Source organism: Rissa tridactyla, chromosome 3, assembly GCF_028500815.1.
Source record: "Rissa tridactyla isolate bRisTri1 chromosome 3, bRisTri1.patW.cur.20221130, whole genome shotgun sequence".
NCBI classification, from domain to species: domain Eukaryota; kingdom Metazoa; phylum Chordata; class Aves; order Charadriiformes; family Laridae; genus Rissa; species Rissa tridactyla.
In genome coordinates, this window is record NC_071468.1 from 87231235 (window position 1) to 87258594 (window position 27360).

Below are 27360 nucleotides of genomic sequence, written 5' to 3' on the forward strand. Positions count from 1 at the left end.
GAGCCTCCGCGGCCGCCACCGCCCCAGGAACGCAGGCGCAGTGCGGAGGGTTGGTTTTTGAATCCGCGGCGTTGTTATTGACGCCATATTGCTGGTGTGGGAGTCACAGAGGGAAGCGCTGCCGCTGCCGCCGCCCGGGCCCCGCCGCCATCGCTCGTCATCGGCGGCCCCGCACCGGGTAGCCGGGCCCGGCCCCGCGCCCCTTGGCCCAGCTCTCGCCCCGCCACCGGCCGCGGGTGGAATTGGCCCAGGCAGGGCAGGGCGAGCGGCGAGAGCGGGGATCCAGCCGGCCGAGCCGGAGCCGCTGGGGGGGCCGGGGCCGCTCCCCAGAGAGAGGCCGACGGGGAGGCGGCGGAGGCCCTGACGCAGCTGCCCCCTCCTTTCCCTGCCGCCCTCCCTTCCCTCCCCCCCAGCCCGCCCCAGACAGCGGGGAAGGCGCCTCTGGGCAGGGCCGGCTGCTACCACCACCACCGCCGCCGCCGCCGCCGTCGTCGTCTCCCCTGCCCCTTGCTCCGAGCCCCCTTCCTCCGCCCGGCCGCCGCCCGGCGCTATGGCTTGCGGCGCCACTTTGAAAAGGACTCTGGATTTCGACCCGCTGCTGAGCCCGGCGTCCCCGAAGCGGAGGCGATGTGCGCCATTGTCAGCCCCGGCCTCGGCCGCCGCCTCCTCCTTCGCCGCCGCCTCCTCCCCGCAGAAATACCTGCGCATGGAGCCCTCGCCCTTCGGAGAGGTGTCGTCCCGGCTCACCACAGGTGAGGGAGGCGGCCCTGCCGTGCCCGGCAGCCCCCCGGTGAAGGGGGGGGGAGTAGATTGGGGGTGCGGGGCGGTGGCGGGGAGACATCGGCGGGGAGGGAGGGGGGCGGCGGGTACGTGAGGCAAGGAGCCGGGAAGGCGACCGGGGAGTGGTGGCGGGAGATGAGGGGAGTGTTGGGTGGGTCTAATGTCCCTCTCCAGCCATTTTCTGTCGGGCTGTGTGGCTGGCAGCGGCGGGGGCCGGGGCGATCCCTGCTCGGCTTGGCACCGCCGCGGCGGAGACACAATAGAAATGGCCGTTTGCAGCAGGAGAGGGGGAGGAGGGACGGGGAGGAAGGAGGGGGGGGGGCGGGTTGAGCCGATGCGGGCGGGTGGCCATAGGAAAGGGGTCGGAGTGGGGCGGGAGGGAGACTGGAGAAGGGGACCCGAGCCGGCGGTTGAAGGGGGGGGGGGGCGTTGGTGGGGGAGGCTTGATCCGGTGCCGAAGGAAGGGGGGGGCCGGCTTGCCTCGCCTCGGGGTCGCGCACGAAGGATTTTATTCCCCCCCCCCCACTTTATCCGTGAGTGCCTGGATGTGGCAAGGAGAGCCGCAGGGGCGAGTCAGGCTGCGGAAACGTTGGGGGCGGCGGGGGGGGGGGGGGGGCGACGACACACTGTGTGACCGTGGTGTCTGCGGGGCTGGGGCTCGCTGCCAGCCGGAGACCCTCTCGGAGGGGGCCTCCCCTCACCTCTCCCCTCCTCCCCCCCCGCCATCGATCCCCCGCAGCCATTATCGGTGGGTCGAGCGTTGCCCGAGCCGAGGCGGCGGCACCTCCTCCCGTTGCTCAGACATCGCGGGGGGGGGGCGGGGGGCACGACGACGGGGAGGAAGGGGGGGGGGGGGAGGGAGGGGGGGAGGGCGGGAGCGCGGCCTGTCATCAATCACCCGCAAAACGCCTGTGGGAAAAGGCAAAAGCAGATAAAACAAAGGGGTGATTCCGCTTTCCAGGCCCTTAATGCGGTGCCTCCGTCCCGGGTAACCCATTCTGTGGCATCCTTAAAGTTTGGTAGGAAAACCGAGCGATGAAAGCGATTGTGTGCGAGGGTGAGAGCTGCCTTTAGGGCAGATAAAATGGAATCGGGCAGTTTGCTCGTCTGGGGGACGTTGGGCGAGGAGGAGAAATCCTTTTCCATTCTTAACGTGTGAGAGATGAGTCAACCGGTGGCCCTAAAAGCTCCAGGTCTGCTTGTGTGATTGTTGTCAATTAAAAATGAACCGAGTTCGTTTTACCAGCGAGCAGGGAGAGAAGAAAGGAATGAGTCTTGGCTGGGCACGCAGGATTGATTGGCCCTTGGTACGGTTAGTCTAGTGGGTAGCTTCCAGTAATGCACTTAAGAACGGTTAAGCTCACAGCCATGAGTGGCTGTAGCTCTGAGGTATGGATCTGTGTCTTTGTGTGCAGGAAAAAAAGCCCTCTGCAGTTGTTGCAGCTGAATTCCTTCTGCTGTTGCGTTTGGTACTCCCTTTTTGTACAAAAGTTGGCCCCGGATTACTGCTAGTATTACCAAGCAGTAGGTTTGAATGTGTTTTCAAATTGCCGTCTCCTCCATGTAGGAGGACAGTGCCTTGTTTCAATATTCTTGGTTCTGAAAACTGTACAGTGGAATATATTTTTCACAGGTTTTAATCAAATAAAAAAAAATTGCTATGGAGGAAATATATAAGAGGGCATACAAAGTACTTACACTTGGCATCAGTGCCTTGATATTTTTTTGCACCTCTAGGAAAAGATCTTGAATGAGTCAGCGGTCTGGGATGAGCGTTGTGATGGATGGCACTCCCTGGTACAGTGAGGCATTACGTATACTTTCAGCTAGATGTTTAAAATCAGAATCTGTTTGATTAATTTTAGAAGATAAATGTTGCTTCATTGCAAGGATTTCTTTTTGCTTTTTTCTTTGGAATTTGGAGAGCTTAGGTTATGAATATTTAATATAAATATTGTCTGGCCAGTAAATGTGTATTGCTGAAAGGAGACAAATCAATAAAATTTTCAGCAGAGATAATCTATAGCAATATTTGAGGTAATACCTAAGCTCCTATCTTAGTGATTCTGAAGCTCTTAAAAACTAAAATGGTTCTGAAGTTGAGCAAATACAGGCCTCATCTTCTTATGAGAAAATCAGAGGTGTAGGTGGTAATCCATGTGAAAGGGTGATTCTGTACTGACAAGGGTGTGTTTTATGTAAGCCATTTGTGTAATCTAATGAAAAGCGAAGGCCAGTAAATCGAAATGTCTCCTACAGCACTTGAATGCTCTTGAGCAAAACTTGAATCATTTATAAATTGTGCACATTTCCACGGGTTTTGCTTAAAAGCTCCCTCTATGGTTTCTGTTACAAGAAAAAAAATCTTTATGCAGTGCTAGTCCAAATGTGACTGTTGAGCAGCTTGCTTAGTTTTTACTTTCAGTTGAATTTATGACACTGGGTATGTTTAATTTTGACCATCAGCAAACAAAGTAGAGCTTATCATTTTAAAGGGGCCACTTGAAAGATTGTGTGCGGTTCATCTCATGTAATTTTGTAAATGTACATCTGACCTAATAATTTGTGGTTTTCTTGATAGTCAGTTGGAAGAAACAGATGGTTTATTCTAGAGCTGTGCCTTAGGATGAGGCAAAGTATGCCGTAGAAATATGTGTTGCTTTCCATTGACTGTAAAATTAATTTGCATGACTATTTCTGATGTAGATGTCTATGTCTACATTTGGGTCAGATAAATCTTGCTCTGTGTGTGAAAAGAATTCCAGTCTGATTTTAAAAGTATTCCCAGCTGAGCCAACCATTTTGTTCAGTTTTTATATTGGGAAATTTAGTAACAATATCCAGAATTCAGTTGACTTCATTTATGGCTTTCTCAGCGTGTTACTGTGATGCTTAGGTTTCCAGCACTTAAAAAGTGTCTATCTGAATTTGGTTTAATGAAAATAAATGGTCATATGAAATCAGAGTTCCGGATATAAAATCTAATGCTGATACTTTATTTTAAGTATAATTTATTCACACTTACGCATTTTTCTTCTCTCTGATCCTCTGTCCTGGTAGTGTTTAACTTCACCCAGTGGAGACTATATCAGCACCAGAACTTCTTACCACATGGTTAATCATTTCAAAAATGAATTATCTGGAAGCAGAGTACGGATTGATTGAGGGGGGTGCTGAGAACTAAGAATACAGTCTGGTGGTCAGTCAGATGAGAAAACAGCTGTCTTTATGGAGTGGTCATAGACAAATAAACAATATGTCTGTTGGAGAGAGGGTAGGCTTATTCAAGATGAAATTTATCTCTCACAAGAGTGTTTTAATATTTTGTGGTTATTTGAACAGCTGTTAGGTCACTTCCAGTTTCTCAATGAATTTGGCAGCCAAACTCTAATTGTGGCTTTACCATCTATACTTTCTGTTGAATTGTGCTTACTGGCTTGAGCATATGCTTAGTATGTTTGCTAATTTTTTGATACGATTGTTTGCATCTAGAATTATGTTTTAAAGCTGCGTTCACTGTAAGCAGTGCAGAACATATCTGCCTGGCTCAATTTTGAAAGAGTGGCTCCTTTCTACTGCTTGAATACTACAGATGAGTTTTACTTTCATGTAAGTTCTAGCTATAAATGAGACTGTTCTGTATGATCAGAATAACTGCACTTGAGTCTGGATGCCTGTACATAATGCATTATAGATGTTTGGTTTCCTGTAAAGTCCTAAGGGTACTGTCCTGTTTTGAAGCTATTAAATGAATTCTAGAGGGTGAAAGGAGGAAGCAGTGGCAGTTTTTTCTGTTCTCTGCCAGATGTTTTAGAACCTTTATTTGCAGTTTTCTTTGCCCTGATGAAAGATTATGTTCTTGGTGTGTGTGTGTGTAAGAATAAACTACATTTACGTTGCTTTTTAAATTCAAAGGCAGGTTAGTGTTAGAAAGCCTGCGTGTCTGGATATTTCTGAGACTGATGCTACAGTGGGAAATACATTCCAAATAAATGGGGGGGGGTGGGCAGAGATAATGTTGACCTTAGGGATTTAAATCTCCTCATTCATGATACATAGCAACTGAGAAGACAAACTGAGATCAGTAGCTTTCTTCCATGCTCCTGACCCCAAATCAGTTGTTAACTTGCAGCTGGAACTTTGTAGAATCAAAAAGAATATTGTATTTAAAAAGTTTGTTGAGTCGCTTAAAAATCCACAAACTTTTGCATCTGCCCATGCAATTTTTCCTCCCTCTGAAACAGTCGTCTGCCTCAGCACTTCCCCAGCAACTAACTGATGTTGCAAACCAAAAATTGTAGTGGGTGGGGTTATTGAGAACAGTCCTTCAACTCGGGTCACTGGTTGAAATCCAAGCAGAGATAATGTCAAATGTTTGACAGAATATGGCAACTATTGAATATATGCAGTATTTAGTAAGGAGTATGCATAATTGGTATTGCTGCTCTAATGGAAGTTTTATGGCAAATGTCTCTAGTTAAAATGGCAAATGGAGTTGGTTCTAAGAGTCTCCTCTCATGAAGGACTCTTTACAGGTAGATAAATTTGTGTTTAATGTGTACCTTTTTCTTGAACAGAATAATCTGGGGGAAAAAGATTGATCTAATTAACACAGATTTTCAAAGTTAATGCAAGAAAATGACCTTTTTGAACAGGAAGAAGTGTTACTCTTCCCTATATAGGCTGTCCTCCTGTGACCTTTTGGTTGCCCTCTTGAGCAAACTTAACTACTTCTGTCTGAAACTTGGTCAGACAGTGACCAAGTATGAGTTTGCCTTTTAAATGAACAAATCTAGTGGCTTTGGAATGTGACATATCAGTAGTGCTGCGTCTCTTTCTGCTTAATTTCTGTTTTGTTAACATTTATCCACATGTGTATTTATTGCTAAATTATCTTGTCAAGATGCCAAATTTTTCATTGTGCGCCAGTATTGCAGAAATCATTAGGATTTTAAAAAACAAAACATTCCCACCCCTTAAAAAAAAAAAGAGAAAGAAAAAACACATAATGACTGCATCTGGACATGATAATTTAATTTATATGAGAAATTTCTATCCAGATGCCTGTGGTGGCTATAAATGTTAAATATCCTTGGTCGTAGATGTCATAAAATGTTGAAGCAGTTTTTTGTTTCAGTGGCAAGTCTGATAAATGCAGTGTGACATTTTTTTATGTGAAGAGAAAGATCTAATTGCTGTGTCTAATACATTTTGCATTGCTTGATTTATTTTTCATTCCTCAACCCCTTGATCAGGAGAACTGGGATTTCCTGAAATAACACATTTGCAGGATGAGCTAATGCATATGTGGGAGAACCAGAACCTTCATCAACCTGAGACCTTGAGTAATTGGATCTCGTGAGGTGGCCAGCTCTGCGCCACAGAGTCCATTACAAGCTGCTTCTGTCCGTTCTGTAGCTATAGACGCTGGCTGTGAAGTGTCACCATGTATGCGTTACCACTGTTCTCTCTGGCGCTTAGAGCATGCTCCTCTGAGGTGAGCATGATTTCCAAAAGTATACATGCTATTACTGAAGTCTCACAGACCACGCCTAATTAAGAAACATAACTAGAGTGACTGACATCTGTGATGACCAAAGCAAGAGAGTAAGAGGAATATCTGGATTATTTTAATTTCTGTCTGTGCCTGTGGATTCCCTGGTTAAGTAGATATAAAATGTGAAGAATACTGTTACCCATTGCTCTGCTGCAGCACTGCCCTTAGGGGAAGCTAGCTTCTTAAAATTAATGTTGCGTGTCAGTAGTCTGGTAGGGAGACCAAACTGGGAACGCGGTAGCATCAACTAAATGTTGAATAAGGGTGATGGCCTAATGGAAATGTTATGAATTTGAGCTAGGACAGCAAAGTAGTTTTGCTTTTGCAGGAGCTGAAATCCCTGAAGATGCGTGCTGTTGACATCAGGATAGCATTTGATTGATTCACTTAGAAGAAATCTCAGGCATGGTTCAAGTTTGAATACATATGTTGAATGGGGACATTGCAAACTGAAACCTGAGCTTTAGGTTCCATTTCAGGCCAGGAAAACTGCTACTCTGATTTCAGCCTATTGAGTCACCTTCCTATGTATTTTGCCAAAGTTGCCTTAAGCAAAATGAGAGAAGCCAGGAACTGAGATGAGAGATTGCTAGTTTAAAAATCACGCCCCCCCTCCAAAAAAGGAAGAAGAAAAAAATCCTTCAGGGGAAACAATCAGGACCTTCATAATTGATAAGCAGTTATTAAAATGGAGAAAATAATTGTTTGCCTTGTTACCTTTTCAAGTTGAACTGCTGTTTCCCTTGTACATATTTTCTAGGTAATTACAGGTCAGGATGAAATAATTAGATGACAGAACTTTGAAAAAGAATAACTTGCCTTTTTATCGTGAATAAAGGAAGTGAGAAGACGACATCACTCCTTGGAAATGAATATTTGGCTTTGTAATCCATTAGTGTGACAGATTATATTCCAGATGTCAAACTTGAATTCTGAATTGCCTCCTTCATGTTTCATCCACTCTTCATTGGGTGTGAAAGCAGCTGAAACGTGAACTTTTGGTTCCCCAAATAATTTCAAAAATTCTGAAAAAGACTGGCGTGAAAGCTGTCCTTCGTCTTAATGCAGTATTTCATGAACATATGTGCTCAACTTTATGCTCTCAGTACACAGAGCTCTAGATTAAAAAAAAGAGTGTCTGTGCATTTCATTACGTTCAGGTGTATCTAACTGAATCTCCTGTGCCTTTAGTAGTCGTGAGACAGCAGCAATCTTCATTTGTCATTCTTTATCTTAGCCTTGAACCTGAAGGGTCAGAAGGGGGCATATAATACAGTCTTGCATAACTGGCTGGGATTTAGACTCATCTTGAATTTGAAATGTCATTTATGAAGTACTAATTCATTTCAGTGTGTTGGCAGCGTGGCTTTTTCTTGCTGCTACCCTAAATTCAGCAAGCCTAATTTTCACTTTCAGCACCTCTGCCTGGTGTTAGCTAGCTCTGTACCTTCAGAGGTACCTCTAACCTCTAGGAAACACTGAGTACAGGGGATGAAGTGAAATTAAAAAGAAACTGAGGATAGGCCAGAGTGATGTATGTTTGATCATATTAAATATATTCCTTTTGTCATCTCATAAATGAAATTATTGCCTGATGTACAATGTCTGATTTGAACTTCAGCACCTATAAAATGGCTGCAAGTCTTTATTTTAAACATCTAGTGAGTTCTAATATACATGATTCAAGTTCTCACTTCAGTTTTAAAGTCTTAGAGAAGCTCACTTAGATTAGGTTTTCTTTAATGAGTGCGCTTTCAGATTCTAAATTTTTATATATAAAATAAATTGTTAATTAAAATGCATGTCGTTGTTGAAAAGGACAGTTTGGGCCTCCACATTGAGGAACACATAAAAAAAGCTGTCCTGTGTTTGATGCTAGTTAAATGTACATTTTAATTCAGTTGTCATCTGCAGAGAGAATAGTCAGAGCTAATTGGAAGTAAAGGAAGTTGAGAAACTGAACTTGAAAAGTGAGGAAGGTTTTCTGGAATCAAAATTAGGTTGGAGAACAAGATCTGCTAACTTTAAGCTTTTGTTTAACTGGGACAGAGTTTTAAAGGGCTTTACAGTTAGATGTCTGCAATATAGGTGTTCAAAAGTTGTCTGGTTTGCACTGCCTTAATATTTCATGGCCTCTTTCAAGTGCTGAGATGCTATGAAAACTGTTTTGAACGGAATGTTTGATCAGCAGATTTATTTTTGTGGATTTATTAAGCAAAACTGTAAGAAGTAACTTGGTGCGTTTTAACAACTTTCCTTACTCTCCTAGATTGTTTTAAAAAAAGGAGACAAAATAATTCAATTTGGTATTCAGGTTTTCATTTAAAATGAGTCATAAATATTTGCAAGCTTACATTTCACTTCACAGTGAAGTAGTTTTGTTTAAAGGCATAGATTTTATGTCACTGTATGTTAATACAAATGTCTCCTCAGTCTTTGCTGCTTTGCTGCAAAAATGTGCCTGCTTAATTTGAGACCAGTCTGATCATTCATGTGAGAAGTCGTTGAATAGTTCGATGCTGTGTTAAACTTGTGTTTCTTGACTATTAATCTCTGTTTCACAAATGGTGGAGATCGGGAAGTACGAGATGAGTCATTCTCGCAGTCATCTTGCCTACTAGCAGCACAGTGCTGAGTAGAGCTCTCGTCCAGTTCCCTGTACTGAGCAATAGTGCCTTAAATCTCTTAAGTCAGACTAAATAGAGAAACACCATTTACGAAATCAGATTATGTACATGCTCAAGTAGTGTTCAGTCAGGATTGCAGATCTCAGGCTTTTTTCTCTTGGTGGCTGTTTGCAATGTAGACAGTGTACTGTCATGTTTAAATAGTCCCCTCCTCCATCCCGCTCTGCTTAGTTTTACAGCTTTTCCTGAAGTTGTAGTATGCAGACTGTCAAAGTGGTTTTCTCAGGACGGGGATCTCCCAATGTATCCGTCAGTGGCATTTCTTCAGATTTTTGATTTTCAGAGCAAGGTTTTCGGATTGCAAGTTAAAAAGTGTTGCTAGGTTAGAAGAGATGAAATTACTGTAGTATCATTGAGACTTCTGTGTCCACAATTCAATATAATTTGGAATAGAATCATGTATCCTTGGTGCGCAGATCTTAATTTTCTATCTCAGTTGTTACTGTTTTCCAAAGTCATTACCTGATTTCTCCGCCTACCTTCCCTGTTGTGTGTCCCTCCCCGTCCCCCTCCCCTGTATGTTGCATTTGCTCCTTCTATTCTGGCTGGTGTTTTAACATTTTCTCTTAATTTTTCCCTATTTAATTTTCAGAAGTTGTTACAGCTGGAGAAAACCTGGCTGATGGTTGTTTTAACCCTTGGAGTTTTATCCAGTAACCAGAGGCTGTTTAATTTTTTTCCCCCCTTAATGATTTTGGTGATTTATGTGGTTTGAGGATGTTTCTGCAAAAAGATAATGGAAAGGAGAGCAGTAGAGAAGATTTTTATCAAAGTTGTCACACCTGAAATTTTGCTGATGTTTTTGCAGTTCATGCATAATTCGGAAAGTATGCGCAGGACAAAGTAGTCATAGTGAAGGATGCATGCGATCTGTTACATTCTTCAGTTAATGTAAATACAGTGTGAATGTTTGCAGTCACATTTCTCATAGTGTAGACAGGCTTTAGGACAGATGTTATGAGTTAATTTGGTTCCCACTCAAAATTACCCAGTATTGCTTTAGCTAGAACAGCACTTGGTTCTGAGAAAAAGTATGGTTTTACCACCATAATGCTATTGAGTAAAAATGTTGCAGGACCATTTTCTGACTGATGCAGTTTGCATGCACGTGACAAATTCTGTATGGGATTCTGTTTAATTTTGGAAGCCTGACTGCATCTTGGTTTAACCTGATTTATGTATTTCTGGAGTGTAGTATAGATCTTGCCCTACAAAAAAAGTATTAATCCTCCAGCCACCCTTGAGTACTTTTTTTGCCACTTTCTCATAGTTTCCTTCTCTTCGTTTCCCTACTATGCTTCTTTATTATGTCTCCTGCATTTGCTGCTTCTTTGAGCCAAGTTACCGGTCACCCTTTAGGGAGCTGAAAATTGTACAAGCACTGTGGCCATGGGACTGAAAAGGTTTAAACTGCAACGCCTTCATCAATGGACAAAATCCAAACAAGAAACTCTTTTGCTGAAAATGCTGGCATTCCTGTTCACTAGAAACACTCTTTTTATGAGTTGGAAGCTCCCAGACTGATTTATGGAATTGAAGAATCACTGCAATAGTTAAACCTCTGAACTAGGAATTGGCAAATGTTTATTTCTGCTTGGTCTAGCATAGGCTTCAGCTACCGACTGAATAAGCTGGTAGCTGAAGTTAGTTGCTTCACATGGTTGCTTACTAGAAAATGTTCAAATAAGGAACCTCAATAGCTTACTGTTTACAAACTTGAAAATTAATTGAGTTTTCATGGTACTGTATTGGCAAAATGCCAAACAGAAGTAGGAAGGTACTGAGTTGAGTGGAGTCCTTTGCAGCTCTGACGTGATCGCATTGATTTGTATGTATCTGAGCTTTGGAAACCTGTCTTTGCCAAAAGTCTAGAGGTCTCAGTAGAAGCTGATACTTTAGGGAATTTTTTTTTAAATGCATTTGAAAGTAAGAATTCTCATAAAGAGGGAGTCTTTGAAGTCTCTTTCTGTGAAAGTCTCCCATAAAAATAGAAAATGGCTTTTTTTTTCTTTAATATTATACATTTTCAGAGCATATGCAATTAAGGCGCTGTTGTACTTGGGAGGCTTTTGGTATATGGAATTTCAGGGAGAAGGCATGCAGGATTGATAGTTTCCTTGCAAGGATTACTTCTTTCCTTGTAATTCTACAATGGAAATGAGATTTTTGAAAGCATTTGCTACATTTTATTCAGTGCAATCAATTCTGAACTACGTATTGCCATAGAGACTATTGATCCATCCATTGTGTTTATTTAGCTAGATCTGACGCTGTCAATAATGTGTGGAAGGCTTTTGTATTTTGTTTTTTTGGTTTCCAATTCTTTGAGATTTTAAGCATTAGTTGCTATATGCGTATTCTGTCTAAATTGTGTTTTCCTCTCCACCTTGCCTATATAGCAGTAACTATACAGAGAGGGATGGTATTTCATGTACTTGTTTTATTCTGGAGTCTTTTGTTACCCTTGACTAAATGAAAGATAAACATTGTCTGGCGGAGAATGATGATTGCAAATTAAATGTATGAGAGGAAGATTATGAATACTAGTAGAAGTTCTGCAGCCTAATTTTTATACATGGATATTGTATGGTTGATAGTTCCAAAGTTTTAACCTTCTGCTCTTTATTCTTTTTTAGCAGTACTTTGTCACCAATACCTGACCTTAATTAACAACATTTTTGCTAGTGTTTTGGGGAAAACAATCTGGAGTTACCTTTCATTTAATTAGTTTCACTGTATGTCTCTTACGTAAAACATGGTGGGTTTTGCAGGCCATGTTTTAAGAGTCTACCTTTATCATCTGTTAATTATCTACAGTGTTTGGAGTTTGAGTGGAAATAAAGTTAAGTGAAATACTGAAATGTAATTATCTTAGGCTTAATTTTCTTACTGTTTTTCTTTTAGAACAAATTCTGTACAACATAAAACAGGAGTACAAACGCATGCAGAAGAGGAGACACTTAGAAAATAGCTTCCAGCAGACAGATCCTTGTTGTTCTACTGATGCACAGCCACATGCATTTCTTCTTACTGGACCAGCTTTGCCAGGTACCCCAAAATTCTGTGTAATTCTACTATGTGTTCTTAAGCCTCTGTTTGCATAAATAATTTTCCCTAGTTATCTGCTGGTTTATGGCACCTTCTCACCAGTTACTGTTGGGGTTTTTTTGGCAATACTAGCATTGATCTGGAAGATTGTAGCTTCTCGTCTTGAAAATCAGTAGGGTACAAAGCTTGCATTGTTTTCAAGAGAGCATCCTGCATACCCTGACACTGATACTGTAATAGGCTTTTGCAAAGCAGCTGTCTTTGCAAAAGTATACTGTACTGTAATTTTTACATAAAATAGAAGCTTAAATTTGTAAATGGCAACTGCCATGTAAATGATATTCACAGGGTTTGTGTAACACTCTTCATGTTTTGATAGCCATGTGTATTGTCCATTGTAGATGTCTTCCTTTTGAGTGTTCAATTTTACTTTAATGGTAATTAGAAGTGTTCACGTGGCAGAGAAAGACTTCTCCAAGTGTTCTGTGAAGTTCCTTTAATGTAAAAGATGTGAAGAAAACTGTTGATAAAAATGGTTCTGAACTACTTGTAAGTTTAAATTGCTATGCCCAAATATTTAATCTTAGGTACTTCATCTGCAGCATCATCACCATTGAAAAAAGAACAGCCGCTGTTTACTCTCAGACAAGTTGGAATGATCTGTGAACGTTTGCTGAAAGAACGTGAAGAGAAAATCCGTGAAGAGTATGAAGAAATTTTGACCACAAAACTTGCAGGTATATTATAGTTCAAAATAATGTGTTAGAATGAGTTCGAAAACTTAAAACTTTTTCTTGTTTTTGCGTTATGCCGTTTTTTCTGACCTAATCTGATTAAGTAATGAGATTGCATACAGAACAGAAAAAATGATGTGTAGTCTCTTTGATAGGTTCTTTTCTTCCATGCTGCCTTGTATAGAAACTATGACTCCTGGGTATTACTAATCAATGGAAACAGTGGTTTTATTTCAGATAGCACTTTCTCTTGCTATCATGTTTGAATTGATCATTTCCTCCTCAGTTTTTGCCAGAAAGGCTTTCTATTCTACTGGCTTAAGAGCTCTTTGTGAAGGACGTTTTTTTTTCCTGCTTGGGAACTGACTTCCTTTTTCTGGAGTTTGGCAAGAAGACAGTACCTAAGATTTCCCTTTCTATCCCAGTACTTACCATTACGCTGCTGCCAACAGTATTTGGTATCTGCCTGAGTGTCAGTAGTTTAGCTGCATTTCTGATGCTCTGTCTTGAATTGTTGTATTTCACATCATTCGGCTGATACTTTTGGCACCTTATGCCAACTTACTTTTTCATAAAGCTCATGTTAATGTCAGCATTGTAAATATGACCTTTAATTGTTGAAGTTTGCTACTTCTAAGCATCTTGCTAGCATTTGAGCATCTAAATTCTATTCCATTCAGAGGTAGGTGCCTTCACAGTATGATTCAGTGTCTAATTTAATATTTAGTGTGATGATAACGAACATCTGAGCTCACTCTTTGGCAGCAAACCTGCTTTTGAGTACCCACGGTTGTTCTGCTTCCCCCCTGGAAACACATCAGAATTGAAGTTTGTAGATCTCTTCAAGTGTGGGAATAAAACCTTCTACAGGCATGCCCGTGCCGAAAGTCACCAGACTGCTCGTGTCAGGCTTGTGGGTTGCCTGTGACAGTATTGTCTCTGCACCTGAGCCTCTCTGTTCATGTTCTGTGGTTGCTGATCTGCCATTGCTATGTAAGAAATGACCATAGTTCTAAGTCCCCCTTAAGTCTACATCTATTTACAACTATAACTAGAGCCCTAATTACTTCTGTTGCTTTGGGCCTAATGTTCTGTTTCTGCATTTTTCTTTTTAACCCGCTTCAGACTGATGAATTAGGACTCCAGAGCTTTTTTCTTCTAATTTATTTATGTTAGGAATTGGGTCATTTCTTGCATTCTCTTGAATGCGTTTCAGTTAGCAGTGATCATAATAACCATTTGAAGACCAGATATGTTTACCTTTGCTCTAGACACTTTCCGAGTACAAACTTGTAGTTCTTTACAGCAGAAGCCGCTCTGGCAAGTTCCTTATGTGTACTCCATCTGTCAATTCCAAAGAGAAAATTTTTTGGTTTTGGGAAGGGAGAGGGGGGGTTTCTGTTTAGTGGGTTGTGGTTGACAGTGAGAGATGAGTTAAGTTTACTTGTTCTTACGATGGTGGTGACCAAAAGAGCTATTAGAAAGACCATGTTACTGCATCCCATATATCAAGCCAATAATAAATTTTCAGTGTTACATGGGAATTTAGAAAGAGACTGAAAAGAATCTAGAAGTTCCTTACATAGAAGGACATTTATATTTTTCTACTGACAGAATGATTATATCTTTTTCTAAACTTAGTACAGTAAGGTGATACTCACTCTTATAAACTAGTGAAGTCAATGGAAATGTAACTGGAAATTCTGTAATAGATCTCAGTTGAATAGCTCCTTTCAAGTGACTTAACTGAATGTTTGGATCTCAGATATTTTCCTCATTCTGTTCTGAATCACAGTTTTCTTGTAGGTAGTTAGCCAGATACTGCCTTTTTTTTTTCCTCTGCCATGTTCTTTGTGAGCAGAGTTGCCTTTCATGCAGAGTGAGTGTTTGATAAATGGAAAACTCGGATCACTGTCATGCCCTGATTTCCCCTCCTGTCTTTGTTACCTGAAACCGCTGTGTAGCATAAACTTGGGTTTGCAAGATCCTTTGCAGATTTTAAACCAGAGGAGGAGTGTAAGGGGTTAAGGGAAACTTCAGTGTGAAAGGCTTTCTAGAATCTGTGTGTGAAAACCAGGTTTTTATACTAAAAGTCAAGTTGTAGAGTATAGTAATCATATTTGTATTTGTGGCCTTTAGTCACCTTTTGACTTAAAATAGCTACTTAGAACACGTATGATACGGGATGTCAGTGGTGTAAGTATCTTTACCAGTGTTCACTTAAAATTTTCAAGCAGTTCCCTGTAGGTTGCCCTTACCTTTGGATTGCTTAACTTTCCCAATCTGAATGCCACAGGAAAGGAGATGTTTGGTAACCGTGGATTCTTTAAATTTCCAAAGCCATAATTTTAACAAAGATAATGCTACAGCGTAGCTGTGTATGTTGACTTAAACCTTTACAGAAGAAAGCAAGCTTGCAAGTTGGTTTCTGGCTTTTAATGCATACTTTTAGGAAAAGTTCTAGTTGCTGTTATTTTTGGAAATGGTTTCTGGGCAACAGATCCTTCAATCTGCTCTTTGTGTTATTTTGTTGTTTGGCCAAGATCCTTGCGTGGCTGATGAAAAGCCATCAGTCAGAACTGCAGTGAAACAGAGGTCCCGCTTGTGGGCAGAGGGGAACTGGCTGCCGTGACCCTGGGGCCCTTCAGTCAGGGATGAATGTCCTTAGATCGTTGGGTCAGGTCCGTACGTTGGGCTGCTGCTGCACTACTTGCTGATTACTGATACGCTGTTTACTTCAAAGGTGAAGCTCATCCCTGCAAGAGGATGGGGACTTTAATGGGGCAAACCTGTGGGACTAGGAACCACTACAAATCTAACTGCATTTTTGGTTGAAGATTGCCTTCTTTGACCTTGCCCTTTTCTAAGAACACCCCACATTGCTGCACATGTATTTTTCCACAAGGGAGGAAGGGGAATGGAGAGGAGCGGCATCTGGTAGATATTACTCTCCTTGTTCAATTTCCTAATTCTGAAAGGTGATATCCTGCTGATGAGTGCAATATTAAAACTGAATAAAATATTGCGAATGTACTTGTATGTATGTGTGTATAGAAAGAATAATCTTTCTGGGAAAGAACAATGCTTAGTTCAAAGCCAATATTAATACATTTGATATCTAAATTTCATTTCAGATTACGCAGTAGCTGTTTTCATGAAGTCCACAATCAACTCTATATCTCCTATTGTGGCTACTTTCGTGATTGGAATTAGTCAAGTGTTAGTCACTTAGCATTTCATCCTTTTAGTTTGTCATTTGCTTTTGATTTTCTGGTGGTCACCAAAAAGAATTTCTAACTCCGTAGCAAGTCCCTTTCTTGTGTCCCACTTTTCTGTGTTTCCATTTCATTAAATTAATTTCCTTGCATCTGGTAGTGATAGGAGCAGAGGGAGGTTATGTTTCCAACCCTAGCACTGACCTTAATGCCATGTTTGCTTAACCACTCTGCCCCCGTTATGGATCTGTGAAATGGGCACGCTTGATTGCTTCAAAATACAGTGTCTGATGCTTAGCCAGGTGTTAGGTATATTGAGGTCTTTGTGGATGTGCAGCATAATTCTCTTTGAGCATATTACCGTCTTTCCCATTACAGAAGTTTGTAAGGGAAAGTCTTAATTAAGGGGACATGTGCTGCATTGTTGTTCTTGGGGATGAAAAGGAAACGGCAGCGATGAACTGTGTGAAGTCACTTAAAACTACTGTTAGTGGATGTGTGTTTTAATTTATATGATTTGTATGTATTAAAAAAGTAGCCTTGAATATTTTTCAGCTTGAGTTAAACTTAATATACTCACACTTCTAATGCTTCATGCTTGCAGAACAATACGACGCATTTGTGAAGTTCACGCATGATCAGATCATGCGACGATATGGAGAACAGCCTGCCAGTTGTGAGTATCTGTTTCTGCTGGTTCCTGCATTCCTGTAGCAGCGTTAAATTACTAAATGTTCAATAATTTAAGCGGCCATTGTTTGTTGTTAAGCTTCAGCTAGGCCCCAAGTTATAATACTTTTAAATGGGCAATAGGGAAGACCAAGGTTGAAAGGAAGATATGAGAAAAAATGCAGCTTTTGTTTAAAACATTTAAAACTGTCTCCCGTAACATGCTGGGTTTTTATTTCTGAAGCAGATTTTGATATTGCCATAACAGGTTTGTGATAGAGCTGGCATTTGTTAACTCCATCATTAATTCTTGTTTGTTTTTTTTTTTTTCCAGATGTTTCATGAATCACACTTTCTGCATATGTGGGCTGCCCTATACACCCTGTTTTATTGTTGCAAGCCGTCCCAGTAAAGACTTGCAGCAATGCCATATTTTTTCCCCCTGTGAACACAGGTTATTTCAAGCTTTTGTCAGTGGCAACCACTCTTATGCAGCAACTGGTTTTGGAGTGCTCCCTGATGTCAGTACCACCTGGATGTGGACCTTTGCTACCTGTAACAATACCAGTGGCCTCATTTGCTGTATCATTACAATTTGGCTTCTTATGTTAATAAGTTTGAAAAAGTAAAGGATTAAAGCTGGTGTTCTAGAAGTTGCCCTTCACTGGTTGTGTAAATAAAAATGTAGAATGACACTTCTGACTGAAGTTAGTGTGGTTTTCATAACTGTGCACTACAACAAAGCTGTAATCACAGTTAAGTTAGAATGTAATCCCAGGACAATTTTAAGCAAATAGCCCACAGTACTGCCTGTGAAATAGTGAAGGAGGGCATTTCTGTATTCCATGACTTTTTTGGGGGTTAAGAATGGGTTTATATGATTTCTCATTTTTGTAGTTTTTATTTATTCTATCAGTCTTTAACAAATGTTTATTGCTGCAATTTTTCAGTGTATCATTGTTTTACTGCCCTTGTAGTACTGGAATTTAGTTGGAAGAATAAAACATTTACTTCTAATCTGTTTGTTTTTAATATGCAGGTGGAACTTTTGCTGTGTACGAATAAACTTAAATCTGAGTGTTTAAATGAAAACTTCATTTACTAGCAATAGTGGGTGGGTCAGAATTTTAGATCAGGAGAGGGAGGTAGACAAAAATCTCAGGTGATTCTTCAGAGGTGGAGAAATCTTCCTTAGATTGTCTGTATTGTTTGCTGTTGTGGCAGCATGTTTATTACAGAACTGACAAGTAACTCTTGATTTAACTCACTGCAGCTGACTCAAACAGTTGTGCTCATGCCCCTTCAGATTTAAATGATACGTCAAAGGAAATCTGTTCATAAGATAGAGCAGGTGTTTGCCCCACAAGCTGGAACTGTGTAGGTATTGGAAGAGCTAAAGGTGTGCAATCTTCGTGTTCGGGGTTGAGGAGTTTGTTGTTGGATGCATTCAGCTGTTTCCAGACTGCAGTGTCAGTGCTGGCTGCTGCTGGCTGTGCCGTTCTGGGGCTCGGTGTCGATCACTGAAAATTTTCTACGTGGCAAGTCCAGGTCTGTGTGCTGTGCGGTAGAAGTGGTGCTTAGCAAGTGACTGGGGTTATCTGCTTTGGGGACTTTAAAGTAGTTTCAGAGTAATCCTTTGATTGTGAACTGTTGCCTTCTCTAACTTACTGTCCGCTTCTGGTTAAGTGGAAGTCTGTTGTGTAATAGGTCTTTGTACCATTTCAAATTAATGGGAGAGTTTTAGATGAAAGGTAATTGAAACTTCAGCTAGTAGATACGTGCATTAATGGGCTCATGCTGATGCTTAAGATTTCAGAGAAGGCATGTGATGAGCTCTAGCTCTTAGTGAACTTTTATTCACTTAGAAGTGAGGTGACAAGTTCAGAATTAGGTACATTGCCACAGTATCAGATTATTTGCTGCTCAGTTTCCTGAAACCCATCTTACCCAAATATTTGGATTCTTTTTACTATATTTTCAGAATCTTGGAAATGGGAAATCTCCAGACTCCACTCTTGAGTCTCCTGCTACTGAAGCTAAAACTATCAGGGGCTGTAATTTCTGTTGATTGCCTCAGGGTTCTCAGTCCCTCTCCTGCCTGCTCCTCATTTTTTGACCTCATTTTATTGTTAATTTGCCCAGGGTAGGAAAACTACAGCTTCTAGGTGGACCACTACCCAAATTCCAGCATCCTGATACGTTTCCTGTATCTCCTGTGCTCTAAAAAACCATTGTTCTGACTTGATAGAAATGCATGTATGCCTAACTGATAATTTGAGATGGGAGTAGAGTTAAGATACCAGCCACTGTGATTGTCTCTGCTTATCTTTTCCTTTGGGATATTAAGAGTTGTTATAAATCAGAAGTGATGTCATGTTAGCACCCAGCAACTCCTGTGCTGCTCCAAGTTAATGCATAATAAGCAGTCTTCTGGTAGATGAAATATAATGCCACCATGGGTGCTTATGCATCACAGCTGTGGTATGCTTAATTTGTGCCCACTTTGAAAACAAGGTTGCATTCTTTGAAATTTTTCGGTTTTTAACCTGCTGCTTGTTCTGTCTTGGACTTCAAACTGGCTCCTTTTCCTACTCTCAGTGCCAATATCTGATGTGATGAATTTCACATGAAAGGCTTGTTCTAACAGGTGACTTATTCTTGAGCAGGAAAATGGCTGGCTGCTTGATTACTGTTGGAAAAAATGAGGAAAATTGGAGTGCTGCGAGGAGCAGGCTGGTGCTTAAAAACAAAACTGCTTTGGAGAGCCTTTTCAAAGGCTTTTGAGTCAAGTAGAAATGGGTTAAGATTCAATAACTACTGAATTCTTAGCACTACGTTTTGTGGTAGCCACATTTAGAATATTTTTGCAATTTGTATGTAACTGCAGTCTATCCAAAAGCAAAGCAAGCTGAGGACAGTTAATTGCAACTTAACAGAGTGAAACCAAAGATCTTGGTTAACCTGTTTTTAAGGTAGTGATGTGTAAATTCTTTTCAAGCAGGTCTTGGTTACTGAAAGCAGGATGTACATCCCGACTGTGGATTTTTGTGTCTAGATGTGAAAGCAAAGCATATAGCCATAAGATTATTCAGCATTTTTCAAGGTCGAAAAGGAAGGAGATTCAAGCAATCTTGTGTGTCGATGCTTAGAAACTGCCTGTGTACTCTTGAACAGCGAGACCATTAGCAGATTCTGGTTAGAACCTATTTTGTGAAAGTTCTCTTCATTCCTGAGTTGGGAATTGGGAAGGATTTAGCTCTGTGATTCCACAGTGGGGAGAAAAAAAACCAAGGCAAGTGAAGTATTAAGAGTTTCTGCTCTTGATGTGAACCAGTGCTCGTGACCTTTGTATTGGAAACTATTCTCTTGAGATGAAAAATGTGAGGATGAATGTTTGGCTTTTACAGGCACCTGGCTAATTCTTATATTTTACTGCTATTATAGGTTCTGAGATAAAAGAAAAATTACCAAGTTTGTGTTTGAAACCAGTAGTGCAGTAGTGTAAAGAGGTGTCAAAGAACAGCATCTCTAACAGAGAAAAACAGTAAACTGTTCAAACAAGAGTGAACTTACTTTCAGGTCTGATTTTTGGCAGTAGTTTTGTTGAAAGTTGGGGCTATTGAATAACATAAAACAGTTATCAGTTTGGAGGTCAGGCTTTACGTTGGTAGAGTTTCAGAGCTAGTACCACAATACAACCATTGGCTTTTTTTTTTTGGTGTGTCTTACTTGATTTCGGTTAACGTTGCAGACAGAAGGTTTCTTGGAGTCTCTGCAGAACGTTACTACTATGCAGACAGTTGTAGAAACTATCATTTAAAAATTACATATATGTGTGCAGTTGAAATCTCCTGTGTATTTCAGCTAAGGTATGTGAGGGTGAGTTTAGAATATTTACAACAAAAAGTAGTAAAATAAGTTATATGGGAGGAGCCAAATGTAAAATTCATACTATATAGACACATTATCTGCAAACAGAAAGCCTGGTGTTACTAGACCCCTGGCACCAGAATTCCATTAAAGGAGGAAACGCACAAGGTGTTTTTTCATAGCTGTAGTTTCTGCTGTTACTGATGTTGGTTCAGAATTTAGGGATGTTAAGCTTTTTGCAGGACTTTAACTACAAAGTCCAGCCTCTGAAGAAAGGCAAACTGAATGAAATTTATAACCAGGTTGGTTTTTTTTAGTGTTTTTAACTGTCCAGCCTTCCTGCCCTCCTTGCTGGAGAAAATTAAGAAACAGCCATTAACTATGAATTTTCTGTTTCAATGTCATGTTACCTGCACATTTGGGGATTAAAAGCCACACACCGTTGGGGCTTGCTTCTCTTTTATTTCCAACTATTTTACCCTGCAAAGGTGTGAAAGTCAGATGGTGTGGGCTTATCTTGCCTTGGGGGAGGGGAGGGGAGGCTGCAGGCAGGTGGCAGAGGACCACTGCGCAGAGCACTTTGCTCCATGACCTCTCGCAGATCTGTGAGACATCTGGTGTTCTGCTGCTCCCTTCCATTTGTCGAGTGTAGTGGGAGGACAAATAGGTGAGGTTCGGGACAGAGGAGGGCTATTCAGCATTCCCCTCCGGCTGAAATGTCTCACTTGCCTCTCTGCTGCTTGAAATCCTTACATACAGAGACCACGATGATATGGGTGCCCTGCCTTGGTCTCTGGAATGAAGAACAGTTGTGTTTGTTTACCCCCGTGGCTTGGTGGAAGCGAGAAACTTTTGCAACTGCCCCACTGAGATCCTAAGAATTCTTGCTCTGAGTTTTCACCATTACGTTTCCCAAGTTGTATGTTCAGGCAGTATAAAGGCCAATAAATGACTCGTCCTCCTCAGCCTCTTAATTTGCCTGGCAACATAGAACTGGGCCCTCCCTTAAGTACAGCAGGAAGCGTTACTGTGTGTCTGCAATTAACAGCAATTGGAAAATACGTGACTCCTACCCTCTCTGAGGGTATTTAAAACAAGCCTAGCCTATCTTACATACATTCCTGGTTAAAGAGCCTGGTAAGTTATAGGTTCTTGTAATAGGACTTCCCCCGCCTCCTACTACAGACTTGGTTTATGTGAGTGATTCAATCTTCAGAGCTGCAGGCTCTGTTGTTTTCTGTTGCTCATTTCCAGTTGTTTTGAGCAGGCTGAAGTGCCAGTGCAACCGAGGGGGAGCATCTGGATTCTAGTGATAGACGCATGCACTAAGAGCAGCACTTAAATGCCTCAAAATGAAGGCTCTAATCCTCTCAGTCATCTGAGGACATCTGGGAGTTTTTTTGGAGGTACATACAGTCTTTTACAATAAACAAAGTAATCACCATTCAGCTTTTAAGTAGGCTGGGAGGGACAAAGTCTAAACACTTCTAAACTCTTTAACTGCAGCCCTTTCCTAGGTGATAAGACTGACCTGAAGTCTCCGCCCATACTGTTGAAATGCACGTGTTGAGGCCCTTGGGACGGTTTATCAATGTATGGCAGACATGCATGCTGTTCTGGAGGGAAATACAGCTTTTCCCCTTCGGTTTCTAAGGCTTTTTCCGTGGCTGGAAGACGTGGGACATTGACAGCAGCATAAACACATTTGCTGCCCAAACGAAGTCTTGGGGGAAGTTGAAGCTCAGTGCTGGAAGATGTGCAGTGCAGCTTTTGAGTGCCAAAGAAAAGACCAGGCTGGTTAGGACATACCCACGTTACTCTCATACCTGGAATCAGGTGTAGGTTTTTCTTAACAACCACCTCAGCTTCCTTGGGGACCAGAACTCCAGCAATGGCCCTGGGTTTTTCCAGCTTTTTGGCACAGTACTTTACTTGTGGCTTTTGTCACAGTATCAGGCACTGATCTGTGACTGACTCTAGGCAGAGAATAGCAATGCTTTGGTCTGTCCTGACCAAATCAGAAGTGGCGGTGAGCCATTCCGGTCCTTTGTTCCTACAAAGGGGACAGCACTGGTAACCTGTGCTCAGGTGTAGGCACTGCTCTGTGGTGGTGGAAGCTCAGAGGGTGCATCCTGGGCTTGCTTGCTACACAGGGCCAAGTGGCCAAGAAGGTTCTTTGACCCACCAGCTGTCAGATAAGCAGCCCATTAACACTTGGCCAATAGCTGTTATTTTCACACAGCTGTTTCCTTGGCTTGTGTACAGTATGAATCCTCAGCAAAGAGGAAAGTTACCATGTGCACTTTACGTGTGGATTGTGCTGCCTTCTTCCAGTGCACACGAGTGCCATGTGCTCATTCAGTCTATGCTGACACAAGTTCTCCTGACAGCGAGAGTCAGCTAGTACTGATCAACTTCACTAGAAAAAGGGAATGATTTGAACAGTTTGCTTTTGCTCTTCCCAAAGAGCAAAAATTTCTATCTATCTTTGGAATTAGTGTGTCCCTTTTTCCTCCTTGTGAAGGAGTTTTAAGGGAGTAGGACCAGTTTTGGTTTGAAGAGCATGCAGCAGAAGCTAAACTGTCTTTCTTAGCATACTGGTTTTATTTATTTTTAAATCTGTAGTTCAAGGATCTGGAAGGCATTTTATAATGATGACACAAATCCTATCGGCTTTAAGAAAGTTAATACTGCCTCATCACTTCTGTAGCTTACACAGCCAGCGTCGTGCTTTTGGCTTGCTAGTCTGAAATATATCAGTATAGTGTTAAATATCACACATCAAAGAAGATTAAAACTGGCACAACGATACAGTATTTGAAACACGAGCATTAATAGAGCAGTACGGTGCACCGTGAGGCAGAGTATTAAAAACCAACATTGCTATTCAAGTCTATCTGGGCACTCCGAACGTATCTCTCGCCATTCAGTCAGCGTTGACTTTGACTCAGTATGCAGTTAGCCAGGACTAGTTTAGTGGGAACACAGCCATTGCACAATGTTATAAAGAACAGGTTTATTAAGATCTCGGTGGCACATTAACAGCCTCCCCACGTTAACCTTGCCACGTGGTCCGTTTTCTGCTTGCTGGGCTTTATGAAGCCTAAGAGTTCCAGTTCAGAAACCGCTCGAATAAAACGAGCGCTGGCCATTTCAGTAAAGGAAATTGAGTGTGCTTTTTATGACACTTGTTGATGGAGACAGAAATGTTCCCTTTCTAGAAAGAATGGTACGTCACAGTAAGCACAGATCACACGAAATGTTGTGTTGCATGCTAAAATTGTTGGAAATAAGGGCAGAGCATGATTTGCCTACAGAAGCACGAATCTTCAATCATGTAATCAGTATTTCTTTTGCTACATACGTAAAATGTGGCAATGAAGGCAGATTTTCTTGCCCCACGGCTAAGAGAAGCTTAAGGCCTGCAAAGATACTAATTTTGTAGTCTCTCAGAAGAAAGAATGTACACTTTCATGCTCTGTGACAAAAAAAAATGGGTAGATAATTATAAGAGATTTTTTTTTTGAGGTTTCATAAAACAGCATCACGTTTTTACTCACTATTCACTAATGTTTCTTGCTGCTTTTGTGACACACAACTATATATCCTTGAGCTAAATAGAGAACTTAGTTTTGTATTACCAGTGGAGCTTGTAAAAAAGGAAGGGCCTTATACTACAGGAAAGCTAGGTGTAGCATTAGAGCATGTAAATATTCTCCCTGTAGTTAAGCCTCCTTTTGTACAACAATTCGTCTCTTCTCTGTGGCAGCACGACCGTTGTAGCCATGAGTTTTGGTTTTAATGCTCATCCTTTTAAGTATTTTGCAGACCTCACTTAAGAATCAGGACCACATGAGAAGCAGAATGGGTGTTTTGTGGGAACTAAAATTCTCAGCTCTAAAGTACAAGAACTCATGGCTTCTAGAGAGACACCACTTTTGTAAGCCTTTCCTCTGCTAATGCTTCCACCTTCCTCATAATGAACTACTGTCTCTCCATCTGCTCTCTAGGTTGCAGCTATCCTATCATCTGTTCCCCAGTAATGCTCTCCCCCTGTACAGCAGATGTACCAACTCTCAGATGATTTAACCAAGTAGAATAGCTTCAACTTGTTTTACAGACTTTTACAGACAGCTCCTATGGACAAAAGCTGCTCTCTTATCACACCACCTCCAGCCCAGCTATTTCGGCTGATCTACTTTCTGTGACATTTTCAGTACATTAAAAGGCTGTTTAAACTAGTCATTTTTCTGGAGTTAGTTATCAGTGCATGTGAAGCTGTGTCTTAGAGTCCTGGTTCATTACTCCTGTAAGCATTGAACGTCAAACTTGAGAGAAATAGGAAAGGATACTGGATAACATCATCCACTTCGTCTGAGGAAGCTGCGTCTGCATTTGGTCCCTCAACTGCCATCACCACAGTTGAGAAAGCCTAGAAAGAGAAAAGCAGCCCAGATTTAACACATTTCATAGACAGACAGAGCAGCATATAAAATGATAAGCTCTGAGCTGATGACTGTCACTTGGGAGGAATAACATCTTGGAATGGTAACTCCAGGAGAATGTCAGTTCAGCAGCAATCAAAAGAGCAAGCAAGGTTACATATTACCATGGCAGGAATGCAGAATGAAAAACATCACTCATGTGCCCGCATTTTAAATCCCAGTACGGTTCTGGTCCCTGACCCATTCTCAGAAAAAATACAGAACATATTCTCAAACCGAGACTGCTTAAACATTCTGGAAAAACAAAACAGATAGCTGGCTGTGAGAAAATCTATAAAATTGAGGGACAAGAGCCTGGGTAGGAGTCTTGTGTCCAATTTCCAATACACAAACAAAACAAACTCAGAACAAGTAAAAGGAGCGTGCTCTCCACTGCATGTAGTTGAGCTACAGAATTTCTTGCCAGAGGATGCTGTGGTTGCTGAAAAGTTATATTGGTAATGTCATCCAGGTAGGCTTACGAAATACAGAGAAGCCATTCCAGTTTAGGAAACTAGAGCTAGAACATGAGGGAAGAACTTATATTAATGTATGTTCTGTTGTTGTACTCTCTGCTTTTGGTCACAGTATGAGACAGGTTATCAGGCTAGAAGGACCTTCGCTTTACCCTAGCGCATGCATTCTCTCCAAGAACCCTGCACACGCCAAGCAGCAGCACTTGCCTGTTTCCATAAAAGTGTCACAGAACACTTAAAAACAAAGGGCAGGGGGGAAAGGTAATTTTGTGAAGCATAAAATCTGATCTGTGCCAAGCATAAAATAGAAGCAAAAGCAAAATATTTTCATCAGAGAGTAATGATGCTGTAAATGAATGATTCACAGTAGTCAGAGGAAGACCGTAGGCTGGTGATGGGAGTTACTGTGTGTTCTTGCACAGGAGGGACTGAGGTGTGCAGTGATTTAAGCTGTCAAAAGGGGCACTAAAGAAAAGCAGACATGCAGCAAAAAGAAAAATCAGGATAGTGAAAGCAGGTAAAGGCACTGTTTGCATTGTCACATACCTCTAACCAATCAACAAGATTGATTAATCTGCCACACTCCAAATGAAGCTTATACACTATGCATATATCAGGGGCTTTATTAGAGATGCTTCCTCCATCACTTTTCAAAGCTTGATTCTGGTGAAAAAACCCAAAGGTAGTAACTTTGATCAGTTCTTAATCTTGACCAATTTTAAGGGCTAAATATAACATTATTTCAGGAAATCCAGGTTAGGTATTTTAACCAAGTGCTAACTGTTTGTGTGTTTAATGGCAAGTTGATGGTACAAAGGAAAACAAAACAGGAAAATAAGAAAACATACCATTAAAAAAACCCCCCAAAACAACAAAGAAACACCCAGCTCCTGCTCTTTCTACGATTTTGTACGCTTATGCAGTCTCTACTCTAATGAGTGATTATCTGATTAGGCTTTTCCCAATTCTTTTGCTAGTTCTATTTACATATCAAAGATCTATGGATTCAGGAAAAGAAACTAGTCATGATTTGCCTCAGACCGTACTACATAGAAAACAGAAAAGTGTCCCTTCCCCCCACCCCCCGGAAAAGGAAAGAGGAAATCTTAGTATAGATCTGTCAGATGTACTAAAAAGCAAAATTGTTTCTTTCATCTCAGAGATTTATCTTTGAAACATAACAATCATTTCTCCCTGACTTGAAACTCAGCACCTATAAAAGCAAAAGTCTGATTTCTCACAAACTATTCTATACGTCAGGAAATTCAGGTCATCAGCACAGAACGATTTACTTGAGAAATAAAAAAAGCCACTAGAGGCAGAGGCAAAGGTCTCTAGAGCTGCAGAAGCGTACAACATTTCATATCAGTTCATGATGTTTTTTCCCAGTTTCGGTTTCATGCACTCTACGAAGCCAGCTCTCTTAACATGAGAGCAACCACTGATCATTCCTTTCAGTTCATGAGATTTTTTGCTAAAATGCTTTTGTATGCTAGTAAAACATGCAGATTGCTTTTGGGAAGTCTATAAAGCCCTAGCAAGGATACTTTCATAAATAAATGCTATTCAAGATAGGAAAGAAGGTTGGGCAGGGAATATAACTTCGCTCAAGAATCTCTAGCTTACCTTTCATAGATCTCAATCCCTGCAATTTGTGAGACTCGTATTCAGTTTTGACTCTAGCACTTAGGAGTCATTTCACATTTTCCAGAAAGCCTAACAATTTCCAAGTTTACTTGTTCTGTACAAGGAACACAAAAGCTGCAGTCGTTAGGTTCATGTCTGTCAGTTCAGTCCAGATGGTCTCCGGATAAATTCAGAGTAGCATGCCTAAACCTTC

At 41.3% G+C, this 27360-nt stretch overlaps 2 protein-coding genes across 9 annotated transcripts in view; one reads left to right on the forward strand and one right to left on the reverse strand.

Annotated features, from left to right (window-relative positions):
* Window positions 1-59: 59 nt before the first annotated feature.
* Window positions 60-17707, forward strand: AKIRIN2 (akirin 2). Of its 4 annotated transcripts, none has more exons than XR_008465588.1 (6): window positions 60-752; window positions 11929-12072; window positions 12675-12809; window positions 15550-15743; window positions 16626-16697; window positions 17025-17707. XR_008465588.1 is itself a non-coding variant. In XM_054196329.1 (5 exons), the coding sequence occupies exons 1-5, from the start codon at window positions 551-553 to the stop codon at window positions 17033-17035; spliced, it is 564 nt and encodes a 187-aa protein (XP_054052304.1). In that variant the 5' UTR covers window positions 79-550; the 3' UTR covers window positions 17036-17707. The 4 variants fall into 4 exon arrangements, 2 of the variants coding, with proteins under 2 accessions (XP_054052304.1, XP_054052303.1); XR_008465587.1 differs by having other exon boundaries at window positions 76-752; window positions 12660-12809; XM_054196329.1 differs by lacking the exon at window positions 15550-15743 and having other exon boundaries at window positions 79-752.
* A 5849-nt stretch (window positions 17708-23556) lies between these two features.
* The window catches only part of ORC3 (origin recognition complex subunit 3), a 39528-nt gene continuing 35724 nt past the window's right edge, over window positions 23557-27360 (reverse strand). For 3 of the 5 annotated variants that reach the window (XM_054196316.1, XM_054196317.1, XM_054196320.1), the window contains exons 18-20: window positions 26067-26183; window positions 24913-24992; window positions 23557-23704 (exon numbers count right to left, since the gene is read on the reverse strand). In XM_054196316.1, the coding sequence (XP_054052291.1) occupies window positions 23599-23704; window positions 24913-24992; window positions 26067-26183 (303 nt within the window). In that variant the 3' untranslated portion in view covers window positions 23557-23598. Of the gene's footprint in view, window positions 23709-24912; window positions 24993-26066; window positions 26184-27360 lie in introns of all 5 variants that reach the window. The other 2 variants (XM_054196318.1, XM_054196319.1) reach the window with 2 other exon arrangements.

What these genes read in the sequence shown, in the direction of transcription:
- AKIRIN2 (XM_054196328.1), top strand. Translation starts at nt 551, where the DNA reads ATGGCTTGCGGCGCCACTTTGAAAAGGACTCTGGATTTCGACCCGCTG. An exon ending in GTCGTCCCGGCTCACCACAG is followed by an intron (nt 753 to 11,928) that starts GTGAGGGAGGCG and finishes TTTTTCTTTTAG; the next exon opens with AACAAATTCTGTACAACATA. An exon ending in TACTGGACCAGCTTTGCCAG is followed by an intron (nt 12,073 to 12,659) that starts GTACCCCAAAAT and finishes ATTTAATCTTAG; the next exon opens with GTACTTCATCTGCAGCATCA.